Raw genomic sequence first — 12,981 nt, forward strand, 5'->3', positions numbered from 1 at the left:
TAATTTAATTGAAGTATTTTTGGCATATAAAACAATGACATTGTATAGTACCGTACAAAAGGAAAAGCAAATAACAAGAGTGCAAACCACGATTCCTATTGCGCAAGGACCTGCCTAAACCACCCCCTACTCTACATTACCCTAGCCCCCCCCCCCTCCCCGCTGACGACTAATTCTCCGCAAAGAAGTCAATGAATGGCTGCCACCTCCAGACGAAACCCGATAAGTGAACCACTCGAGGCGAACTTAGCCTTTTCTAGACCGAGAAAGCTCGCCATGCCCGAAAGCCATGCTTAGTCTTCGGGGGCTTTGAGTCCCTCCATGCCAACAGTATTTGCCGTCGGGCTACCAGGGAAGCAAAGGCCAAGACATCGGCCTCCTCCTGGACTCCCGGGTCCTCCGACACCCCAAAGATTGCCACCTCAGGACTTATTACCACCCCAGTTTTCAAAACCCGGGAGTTTTAAAAAATATATCTAACCTTCTGACGTACCACTAACCTTCGCCGAATTGAACAGTGTTCCTTTCAATTTGATACTATTCATACCGTCCTTATTTAGCCATGGGTGATGAATCTTGCACACTGGGATACATCTTTAAGAACATAGGAACTAGGAGCAGGAATAGGCCATCTAGCCCCTCGAGCTTGCTCTGCCAATTAATAAGATCATGGCTGATCTTTTTGTGGACTCAGCTCCACTTACCCGCCCGCTCACCATAACACTTAATTCCTTTACTGTTCAAAAATCTATCTATCTTTGCTTATAAACATTCAACGAGGTTTCCTCAACTGCTTCACTGGGCAGGGAATTCCACAGATTCACAACCCTTTGGGTGAAGAAGTTCCTCCTCAACTCAGTCCTAAATCTGCTCCCCCTTATTTTGAGACTATTCACCCTAGTTCTAGTTTCACCCGCCAGTGAAAATAACCGCCCTGCTTCCCATTTTTCCCCACTCTTTGCTTTCTATTAGTTAACCAATCCTCTATCCATGCTAATACATTACCTGTAACAGTGTGCATCATTATCATATGCAGCAGCCTTTTGTGCGGCACCTTGTCGAATACCTTCTGGAAATCCAGATACACCACATCTACCGGTTCTCCAGTGTCCATCACACTTGTAATGTCCTCAAAGATTTCCAGTAAATTGGTTAAACATGGTCTACTTCATGAACCCATTCTGCGTCTGCCCGATGGGACAATTTCTATCCAGATGTCTCGCTATTTCTTCCTTGCTGATAGATTCACTCATTTTCCCCACTACAGAAGTTAAGCTAACCGACCCATAGTTACCCGCCTTTTGCCACATCCTTTTTTAAACAGTGGCGTCACATTTGCAGTTTTCCAATCTGCCGGAACCGCCGCAAAGTCCAGCGAAGTTAGTAAATTACCACGAGTCCATTTGCTATTTTCCCCGCATGCTTTCCATCAGGGCCAGGAGACTTGTCTACCTTTAGCCCCAATAGCTTACCCAGGACTACCTCCTTCGTGATAATGATAGTTTCTAGGTCCTCACATGTCATAATAATAATCTGTATTGTCACAAGTAGGCTTACATTAACACTGCAAGCAAGTTACTATGAAAAGCCCCTAGTCGCCACATTCCGACGCCTGTTCGGGTACACGAGGGAGAATTCAGAATGTCCAATTCACCTAACAGCACGTCTTTCAAGACTTGTGGGAGGAAACTGGAGCACCTGGAGGAAACCCGGGCAGACACAGGGAGAACATGCAGACTCCGCAGGCAGTGACCCAAGCCGGGAATCGAACCTGGGACCCTGGCGCTGTGAAGCAACAGGTCTAACCCCTGTGCTCCCGTGCCGGTCATAGCCTCGTCATCAATTATCGGCATGTTATTTGTGACTTCCACTGTGAAGACCGGCACAAAATATCTGTTCAATGCCTCGGCCATTTCTTCATTTCCCATTATTAAATCCCCCTTCTCATCCTCTAAAGGACCAATGTTTACTTTTGCCACTTTTTCATTTTATATATTCATAGAAACCTTTGCATTCTTTTTATATTCTGAGTTAGTTTACTCTCATAATCTATCTTAATTTTCTTTATAACGTTTTTCGTGGCTTTCTGATGACCTTTAAAGAATCCCCAATCCTCTAGTTACCCACTATTCTTTGCCACTTTGTATGCATTTTCTTTCAATTTGATACCCTCCTTTATTTCCTTAGATATCCATGGCTTATTATTCTTATTCCTGCAGTCCCTTCCTTTTCACTGGTATATAATTTTGCTGAGCACTGTGAAAAATTGCTTTGAAAGTCCTTCACTGTTCTTCAATTGTCCCACCATAAAGTCTTTGCTCTCAGCCTACCTTAGCCAACTCCTCCCTCATCCCATTGTAATAATAATAATAATTGCTTATTGTCACAAGTAAGCTTCAATGAAGTTACTGTGAAAAGCCCCTAGTCGCCACATTCCGGCACCTGTTCAGGGAGGCCGGTACGGAAATTGACCCCGCGCTGCTGGCATTGTTCTGCATTGCCAGCCAGCTATTTAGCTCACTGTGCTAAATCAGCCCCAATAGTCTCCTTTGTTTAAGCACAAGATACTGGGATTGGATTTTACTTTCTCACCCTCCATTTGCATTTTAAATTCAACCATACTGTGATCACTCCTTCCAAGAGGATCCCAAACTAAGAGGTCACTAATCATTCCTGTTTCATTACACAGGACCAGATCTAAGCTAGCTTGCTTCCTCGTAGGTTCCATTACATACTGTTCGAGGAAACTTTCAGGGACACATTCTATGAACTCCTCAAGGCTACCCACCCTGACAGATCTGGTTTGACCAATCGACATGTAGATTAAAATCCCCCATGATAATTCTCGTACCATTTTTACATGCATCAGTTATTTTTTTGTTTATTGCTCTCCCGACCATGATGTTATTATTTGGTGGCCAATAGACTACACCTATCAGTGACCTTTTCTCCTTACTATTTCTAATTTCCACCCAAATGGATTCATTTGCACCCAAATGGATCTTTGCTTGGAGTTCATAGAATCATAGATATGATTCTATGAGTTCTTAAATATATTGCCGTTGCATCTCTAACATTCCACCTTTTAACTTAGTTTCACAGTTCAATTTAGCTATCCGTGGGCAGCACGGTAGTACAGTGGTTGGCACTGTTGCTTCACAACTCCAGGCTCCCAGGTTCGATCCCCCGCTGGGTCACTGTGCGGAGTCGGCACGTTCTCCCCGTGTCTGCTTGGGTTTCCTCTCACAGTCCAAAGATGTGCAGGTTAGGTGGATTGGCTGTCCTAAATTGCCCTTAGTGTCCAAAAAAGGATAGGTGGGGTTACAGGGATAGGGTGAAGGTGGGTTGAGGTAGGTTGCTCTTTCCAAGGGCTGGCTTTCATCCACTTGCACAACTGGTATTTCCTGGGACAGGTCACTGGGCGCCCCACAACAGGCACCCCTAAATGTATCCCCCTGTGAGTCCTATCCTGGTCACCCTGGGGGTGGGAAAGGCACTTCATGGTGTGAATGCATGTCTGGGGCGAGTGTCTGGGTGGGGTTGGCTGCATGCTCCTGATGTGAGTGAATGTCTGGCGGGCGGCAGGCGGGGGGGGGGGGGGGGGGGGGGGGGGGGAGGGGGGGTGTGCGGGTGCGGGTTGCATGTTCCTGGTATGGGTGAGTTTCTGGGGGGGTTGGGGACTACATGCTCCTGGTGTGGGTGAATATCTGGGGGGGGGGAGGGGTTTATGTGTTTCTGGTGCGGGTGTCTGTGGGGTGGGGGGTGGAGGCTACATGTTCCTGGTGTGGGTGAATGTCAGGGGGAAAGGGGTGAGGGTGTTTGTTCCTGGTGGGGTGAAGGTGGTGGGGTGGGGCTGCTGATTCCTGGTGGGGGTGAATGTCTGGGGGGAGGGGTGAGGGTGTATGTTCCCGGTGGAGGTGAACATGGTGGGGGTGCAGGTTCCTGGTGTGTGAAGGGGGTGTGGTGGGGCTGGGCTGCTGGTTCAGGGGTGGAGGGGCTACTGGCTCCCAGGAGGGTAGAGTGGGGCTGCTGCTCCCTGCTGGGTGGTGGGGCTGCTGGTTCCTGCTTGGGGGGGGGGGGGGCTGCTGGTTCCTGCTTGGGAGGGGTTGCTGGTTCCTGCTGGGGGTGTGGCTGCTGGTTCCTGCTGTGGGGGTGGGGCTGCTGGTTCCTGCTGGGGGTGTGGCTGCTGGTTCCTGCTGGGGGGTGGTGCTGCTGGTTCCTGCTGTGGGGGTGGGGCTGCTGGTTCCTGCTGGGGAGGTGGGGCTGCTGGTTCCTGCTGGGGGGCGCTGCTGGGGGTGGGGCTGCTGGTCCCTGGGGGGGTGGGGCTGCAGGTTCCTGCTGTGGGGGTGGGGCTGCTGGTTCCTGCTGGGGGGGGGGCTGCTGGTTCCTGCTTTGGGGGGGTGGGGCTGCTGGTTCCTGCTTGGGGGGGTGGGGCTGCTGGTTCCTGCTGGGGGGGTGGGGCTGCTGGTTCCTGCTGGGGGGGTGGGGCTGCAGGTTCCTGCTGGGGGTGGGGCTGCAAGTTCTGCTGGGGGGGGGGGGGGGGCTGCTGGTTCCTGGGGGCGGGGCTGCTCCATTCTGGCTGCTGGGATCCAGCTCCCTGTGATGTCAGTGGCTGGGGGCGGGTACGGAAGCCGGGCCGGCCCCTCTCCGTCCGCCGCGCGGTTTCGGGTTCGGCGTTTCTGGCGGCAATGGCGGCGCACCTCAAGAAGCGGGTGTACGAAGAGTTCACCAAAGTGGTTCAGGTGGGTGGGTCAGCTCCTTCCAAACTCCGCTCGGTTTCCCCCCGGTGTTACCGGAACTCGGCGCGTCCCCCTCTCCGCTCCTGGTCCGCGCCCCCCCGGCCCCGCACTCAACATCGGGCCGGCCGTCAGGCCGTCTGACGCGGCTTCGACCGTCAGGAAAACGGCCTCTTACTCAGGCTTGAGGCCTAGTCCCACCCGCCAGACCCTCCAGTTAAAGGCATTTCAACCGCGGGGCTATAACTCCGGACAGTGAGGGGTTTTTAATTTTTTTGCATCATCTTATTAGTTTTATATTTGGAAAACCATCATAATAATAATAGTATTTATTAGTGTCACAAGTAGGCTTACATTGACACTGCAATGAAGTGACTGTGAAAATCACCCAGTCGCCACTTTTAGGGAGAATTCAGAATGTCCATACCACCTAAGCACGTCTTTTGGGACCTGTGGGAGGAATCCAGAGCCTCCGGAGGAAACCCACGCAGACACGGGGAGAACGTGCAGACTCCGCACAGAAAGTGTCCCAGCGGGGAATCGAACCCGGGACCCTGGTGCTGTGAAGGAACTGTGCTAACCACTGTACTTCCGTGCTGCATCTGCCATGCATATGCTCACTCATTCAGCCTGTCCCAGTCCCTCTGAACAATCTCTGTATCCTCCTCACAGCTCACCCTCACACCCAACTTTGTATCATCTGCAAATTTGGAGTTAATACATTTAGTTCCATCATCCAAATCATTAATATATATTGTGACCAATTGTGGTCTGAGCACAGATCCCTGCGGTATCTCACTAGTCACTGCCTGCCAATCTGAAAAAGACCCATTTATTCCAACTTTTTGCTTCCTGTCGGCTGACCAGCACTGTATCCATCTCAAGACTGTATCAGGCTCTGGTCAGACCCCATTTGGAGTATTGTGAACAGTTTAGGGCCCCGCATCTAAGGAAGGATGTGCTGGGCTTGGAAAAGATCCAGAGGAGGTTCACAAGAATGATCCCTGAAATGAAGAACTTGTCATATGAGGAATGTGTGAGGATCTGGGTCTGTACTTGTTGGAGTTTAGAAGGATGAGAGAGGATCGTATTGAAACTTACAGAATACTGCGAGGCCTGGATAGAGTGGACGTGGAGAGGATGTTTCCACTTGTAAGAAATCTAGAACCAGAGGACACCACCTCAGACTGAAGGGATGATCCTTTAAAACAGAGATGAGGAGGAATTTCTTCAGCCAGAGGGTGTGAATCTGTGGAGCTCTTTGCCGCATAAGGCTGTGGAGGCCAAATCACTGAGTGTCTTTAAGACAGAGATAGATAGGTTCTTGATTAATAAGGGGATCAGGTGTTATGGGGAGAAGGCAGCAGAATGGGGATGAGAAAATATCAGCCATGATTGAATGGCGAAGCAGACTTGATGGGCCAAGTGCCCTAAATTTGCTCCTATGTCTTATGGTCTAGGACTACCCGTAACCCCATGCACTTTAACGTTATATATTAATTTGCTATGTGAGACCCTGTTGAAAGCTTTCTGAAAATCTAAATAAACCACATCCACATGTTCTCCCTGGTCAACTCTACTGGTTAAGTTTTCAAAGAATTATTTTTCTAAATTTAGAGTACCCAATTATTTTTCCAATTAAGGTGCAATTTAGCGTGGTCAATCCGCCTACCCTGCACGTCTTTTTGGGTTGTGGGGGTGAGACCCACGCAGACACGGGGAGAATGTGCAAACTCCACACGGACAGTGACCCAGGGCTGGGGTCGAACCCAGGTCCTTGGTGCTGCGAGGCAGCAGTGCTAACCACTGTGCCACCGTGCAGCCCCCTTCAAAGAATTCTAGTAGACTTGAAAACAAATATTTAAGAGAAGTCTGTCAATCAACCGTGTGAATTAATTCTTCAAAATTATGTTTTTAATTCATGTGCAATCTTGTACTAAAGTTTTAAATGATTTTATATTTTTTCCATGAGGTTCTATTTTAATGTGGGAAACACATATTTGCTTAAGAAACGGCTACTGATGGTGTGGATGTAACCTTTATTAAATGATGTATTTTTTTATTTTTGTATATTTCTTCTAGTTTTTATATTTTTTTGTGAAAAGTTGAAAGTTTACATTTTGTCAAAAATCGGGAACTTTACCTGCACAGAGTTTATGGGACCTTCTCGGAGCAAAGGTTTCTGCACATTGACCCCCCCCCCCCCTTTCTGGGTGGCACAAGAGTAAGCACTGTTCCTTCACAGTGCCATGGACCCGGGTTCGATTCCCGGCTTGCGTCACTCTGTGTGGAGTCTGCACGTTCTCCCCGTTTCTGCGTGCGTTTCCTCCGGGTGCTTCGGTTTCCTCCCACAAGTCCTGCTTGTTAGGTGAATCAGACATTCTGAATTCTCCCTCTGTGCACCCAAACAGGTGCCAGAGTGTGGCGACTAGGGCCTTCTCACAGTAACTTCATTGCAGTGTTAATGTAAGCCTACTTATGACACTAATTTATTTTTAAAAATAAATAAATTTAGAGTACCCAATTCATTTTTTCCTATTAAGGGGCAATTTAGCGTGGCCAATCCACCTACTCTACACATCTTTGGGTTGTGGGGGCGAAACCCATGCAAACACGGGGAGAATGTGCAAACTCCACACGGACAGTGACCCAGAGCCGGGATCGAACCTGGGACTTTGGCGCCGTGAGTCAGCAGGGCTAACCCACTGCGCCACCGTGCTGCCTTACTTGGGGCCTCACGGTAGCATGGTGGTTAGCATCAATGCTTCACAGCTCCAGGGTCCCAGGTTCGATTCCCGGCTGGGTCACTGTCTGTGTGGAGTCTGCACGTCCTACCCGTGTGTGCGTGGGTTTCCTCCGGGTGCTCCGGTTTCCTCCCACAGTCCAAAGATGTGCGGGTTAGGTGGATTGGCCATGCTAAATTGCCCGTAGTGTAAGGTTAATGGGGGGATTGTTGGGTTACGGGTATACGGGTTACGTGGGTTTGAGTGGGGTGATCATTGCTCGGCACAACATCGAGGGCCGAAGGGCCTGTTCTGTGCTGTACTGTTCTATGTTCTATGTACTTGTGATACTAATAAAGATTAGGAACAATGCAGCGATTAGGAACAATGGAGGGGGAGGTCATTCAGCCCATCGAACATGTGCTGCCATTCGATTAAATTATGGTTGATCTGAATATTAACTCCCATCTATTGGGCTTGGAAGCATATCCCTTGCCCAACAAAAAAACAAAACAAGAAAAACACGAGTGTACGCTTGAGTTTGATGATGATCCTATATCATCATCACGGCACCATAGCACAGTGGTTTGCACAGTTGCTTCACAGCTCCAATGCCCCAGGTTCGATTCCCGGCTTGGATCACTGTCTGTGCGGAGTCTGCACGTTCTCCCCGTGTCTGCGTGGGTTTCCTCCTGGTGCTCCGGTTTCCTCCCACAGTCCAAAGATGTACTTGTTAGGTGGATTGGCCATGATAAATTGCCCTTAGTGTTCAAAAAGGTTCGTGGGGTTACTGGGTTACGGGGAGAGGGTGGAGCCGTGGGCTTAAGTAGGGTGCTCTTTCCTAGAGCTGGTGCAGACAAGATGGGCCAGATGGCCTCCATCTGCACTGTAAAATCTATGTTCATTGTTATCCTGAAATGTGAACTCTGTTTCTCTCTCCACCGATGCTGTCAGACTTGCGAGTATTTCCAGAATTGTTTTTATTTCAGGTTTCCAGCATCTCAGATATTTGGCGAAAATCTATCAATCTCTGTTTTGAAATTTTCTATTGACCTTGAGTGAAATATTCAAGGCCAACCCCAAGCCTCTTTTGAGGAGGAGGTGAGAGGGGGAGGAGAGAGTGGACAATCATTAGATTGCTGCCTGTTAGAAAACAACGCTCCTGATTTTTGCTTCCAGGCCGTTTTGACAGATTTACTTCCCCATTTGCTTTTAATGGTTAATAAACAAGTTGGAAATAAGGCACGGAGGGACTTGGTATTGTGGCTGCTCACCAATAACACTTTAATTCCCAAATGCTAAATAATTAAGTTGCAAAGTTTCACTGATGAGCTTTGACGATCAAACACTTGCCTTCGAGCTGGTTATGGACACATCAGCAAATTGCCCCACATTAAGTCAGAGGATTTTGTGCTTAATGATCACAGGAACATTGCAGCAAATAAGACACAATGTACTACTCTGCTGCTGAAGTGCAGATGAAATGGGCGCTTGAGTCATTTACAGGTCTGGCAGCACATCAGGAGCCTGTCTCCTGCTGGAGTGAAGACACAGCAGACATTGTGGCTCCTTTATTAGCGCCATAACCTTCAGATCCTCCAAAACTATGGACTCATTTCCAAACAATCACCAAGTCCTGTTCATCTATCGCCTCTGTGCTTGGCAATCTATATCTGCCGAATGCCTCGATTTTAACATGCTCACTCGTGTTCAAATCTTTCCATGGCCTTGTCCCTCCCTATCTCGGTGTCCTCCTCCAGCTTTTGAACCCTCTTGAGATCTCTGCGCTCCTCCAGTTCTCTTTTGGCATCTTCACATCCCAATTTTAATTGCTTCAGCATTGGCGGCTGTATCTTCAGCTGTCTGGGCCTAAGGTGTCTGGCCATTGTGCAAATGGCAATATAAATGCAAATCTTTCTTTGAAGCTCTATAATTCTCTCCTTAAACACCACCTCTTTCTCTATATCTTTAAATCTCTCCTTTTTTTTAATAAATAATTTTTATTGAAATTTTTACAAAATACAAAATATAAACATCTTAACTTTGTTAACATACAACCGCGGTAACCCCCCATGAACAGTACCCTCCCAGCTTCAAGAGCAACTTCAAACAAAAGGAAAGAACAAAAACAAAGAAAAAGAAAGAAGAGAAAAACAAAAGAGAAAAAAAAAGAGAGAGATAGCACCCTCCACAAACCCATATGCACAATTCTCCCTCCCCCCAATCCTTTACCCCCCCCACCCCCCCCCCCCCCCCCCCCCCCCCCCCCGGTTGCTGCTGCTGCCGGCCTATTTCCCTACCGTTCCGCCAAGAAGTCCAGGAAAGGCTGCCACCGCCTGAAAAACCCTTGTACTGATCCCCTCAGGGCAAATTTCCCCCTCTCCAATTTAATGAACCCCGCCATATCCGAGATCCAGGCCTCCACGCTTGGGGGCCTCGCATCCTTCCATTGGAGCAAGATCCTCCGCCGGGCTACTAGGGACGCAAAGGCCAGAACCCCGGCCTCTATCGCCTCCTGCACTCCCGGCTACACTGCAACCCCAAAAATTGCGAGTCCCCAGCCTGGCTCGACCCTGGATCCCACCACCCTCGACACCGTCTTTGCTACCCCCTCCCAAAACTCCCCCAACGCTGGGCACGCCCAAAACATATGGGCATGGTTCACTGGGCTCCCCGAGCACCTAGCACACCTGTCCTCTCCCCCGAAAAATCTGCTCATCCTCGACCCAGTCATGTGGGCCCTATACAGCACCTTGAACTGTATGAGGCTAAGCCTCGCACAGGAAGAGGAGGAATTCACTCTCTCCAGGGCATCCGCCCACGTCCCCTCCTCAATCTCCTCCCCTAGCTCCTCTTCCCATTTACCCTTCAGTTCGTCCACCGAGGCCTCGTCTACCTCCTGCATTACCCGGTTAATGTCCGAGATCCTCCCTCCTCCGACCCACACCCCCGAGATCACCCTATCCCGCACCCCTCGTGGGGGCAGCAAGGGGAACCCCTCCACCTGCTGCCTGGCAAACGCCCTCACCTGGATGCACCTAAACATGCTCCCCGGGGGAGCCCAAACTTCCCCTCCAACTCTCCCAAGCTCGCGAACCTCCCCTCCACAAACAGGTCCCTCAACCTCCTAACCCCTGCCCTGTGCCAGCTCAGAAATCCGCCATCAATGCTCCCTGGGATGAACCGATGGTTCCCCCGTATCGGGGCCTCCATCGAGCCCCCCATTTCTCCCTTGTGCCGTCTCCATTGCCCCCAAATTTTGAGGGTAGCCGCCACCACTGGGCTCGTGGTATACCTCGTTGGAGGGAGCGGCAACGGCGCCGTTACTAGCGCTTCCAGGCTCGTGCCCACACAAGACGCCACCTCCATCCTCTTCTACGCTGCCCCCTCCTCGTCCGTTACCCACTTACGCACCATCGCTGCGTTGGCCGCCCAGTAGTACCCACAGAGGTTGGGCAACGCCAGCCCCCCCCTATCCCTGCCTCGCTCCAGGAACACTCTTCCAACCCTCGGAGTCCCATGCGCCCACACAAATCCCGTGATACTCCTGTTGACCCTCCTGATAAAGGCCTTTGGGATAAGGATGGGGAGGCACTGGAACAGGAAGAAAAAACCTCGGGAGCACCATCATCTTGACGGACTGCAACCTCCCCGCCAGTGACAGCGGTAACATATCCCATCTCTTAAACTCCTCCTCCATCTGCTCCACCAATCTTGTGAGGTTGAGCCTGTGCAGGGCCCCCCAGCTCCCCGCCACCTGGACCCCTAGGTACCTGAAACTCTTCCCTGCCTGCTTCAATGGGAGCCTACCAATCCCCTCCTCTTGCTCTCCCGGATGCACCACAAACACCTCACTTTTGCCCAGGTTCAGCTTATACCCCGAGAAACCCCCGAATTCCCTAAGAATCCTCATCACCTCCGGCATCCCCCTGCACCGGGTCCGCCATATACAGCAACAAGTCGTCCACGTACAGCGACACCCGATGCTCCTCCCCACCCCGCACCAGGCCTCTCCAGTTCCCTGACTCCCTCAGTGCCATGGCCAGGGGCTCAATCGCCAACGCGAAGAGCAAGGGGGACAGGGGGCACCCCTGTCACGTCCCCCGATGCAGCCGAAAGTACTCCGACCTCCTCCTATTCGTGGCTACACTTGCCATCGGAGCCTCGTAGAGCAGCCTCACCCACCGGATAAACCCCTCCCCAAACCCAAACCTCTCCAACACCTCCCACAAGTACTCCCACTCAACCCTATCGAAGGCCTTCTCCGCGTTAAATCTCTCCTCCTTTAAGAACATAAGAACTACGAGCAGGAGTAAGCCATCTGGCCCCTCGGGCCTGCTCCGCCATTCAATGAGATCATGGCTGATCTTTTGTGGACTCAGCTCCACTTTCCGGCCCGAACACTATAACCCTTAATCCCTTTATTCTTCAAAAAACTATCTATCTTTACCTTAAAAACATTTAATGAAGGAGCCTCAACTGCTTCACTGGGCAAGGAATTCCATAGATTCACAACCCTTTGGGTGAAGAAGTTCCTCCTAAACTCAGTCCTAAATCTACTTCCCCTTATTTTGAGGCTATGTCCCCTAGTTCTGCTGTCACCCGCCAGTGGAAACAACCTGCCCGCATCTATCCTATCTATTCCCTTCATAATTTTAAATGTTTCTATAAGATCCCCCCTCATCCTTCTAAATTCCAACGAGTACAGTCCCAGTCTACTCAACCTCTCCTCATAATCCAGCCCCTTCAGCTCTGGGATTAACCTAGTGAATCTCCTCTGCACACCCTCCAGCGCCAGTACGTCCTTTCTCAAGTACGGAGACCAAAACTGAACACAATACTCCAGGTGTGGCCGCGCTAACACCTTATACAATTTCAACATAACCTCCCTAGTCTTAAACTCCATCCCTCTAGCAATGAAGGACAAAATTCCATTTGCCTTCTTAATCACCTGTTGCACTTGTAAACCAACCTTCTGTGACTCATGCACTAGCACACCCAAGTCTCTCTGAACAGCGGCATGCTTTAATATTTTATTGTTTAAATAATAATCCCGTTTGCTGTTATTCCTACCAAAATGGATAACCTCATATTTGTCAACATTGTATTCCATCTGCCAGACCCGAGCCCATTCACTTAACCTATCCAAATCCCTCTGCAGACTTCCAGTATCCTCTGCACTTTTCGCTTTACCACTCATCTTAGTGTCATCTGGCATTTACAATCACGGTCAAGCATGCTTACCCAGGGAGATGGTGGCACAGTGCTGATGTCACTGGACTAGTAATTCAGAGGCCCAGATTAATGCCCCGGGGACAGGGATGAAACCCCATTTTAGAAATCTGGAATTGAAAGCGATTCTCAGTGATGGTGAATGTCAATTATCAGAACGTGAAGCATGACAGTGTGACACTTAATGGCCCTTCGAAACATCCAAGGACAATTAAGGGATCAGTTTCCTCCCACAAGTCCCGAAAGACGTGCTGTTAGGTACTTTGGACATTCTGAATTCTCCCTCTGTG

General features: G+C 49.9%; 1 protein-coding gene across 1 annotated transcript in view; it reads left to right on the top strand.

Annotated features, from left to right (window-relative positions):
• Positions 1–4,621: 4,621 nt before the first annotated feature.
• The window catches only part of ints4 (integrator complex subunit 4), a 61,820-nt gene continuing 53,460 nt past the window's right edge, over positions 4,622–12,981 (top strand). The window contains exon 1 of the mRNA XM_038818054.1: positions 4,622–4,742. Within this exon, the coding sequence (XP_038673982.1) occupies positions 4,689–4,742 (54 nt within the window). The 5' untranslated portion in view covers positions 4,622–4,688. The remainder of the gene's footprint in view (positions 4,743–12,981) is intronic.

The sequence above is a fragment of the Scyliorhinus canicula genome, chromosome 14 (assembly GCF_902713615.1).
Source record: "Scyliorhinus canicula chromosome 14, sScyCan1.1, whole genome shotgun sequence".
Lineage (NCBI taxonomy): Eukaryota > Metazoa > Chordata > Chondrichthyes > Carcharhiniformes > Scyliorhinidae > Scyliorhinus > Scyliorhinus canicula.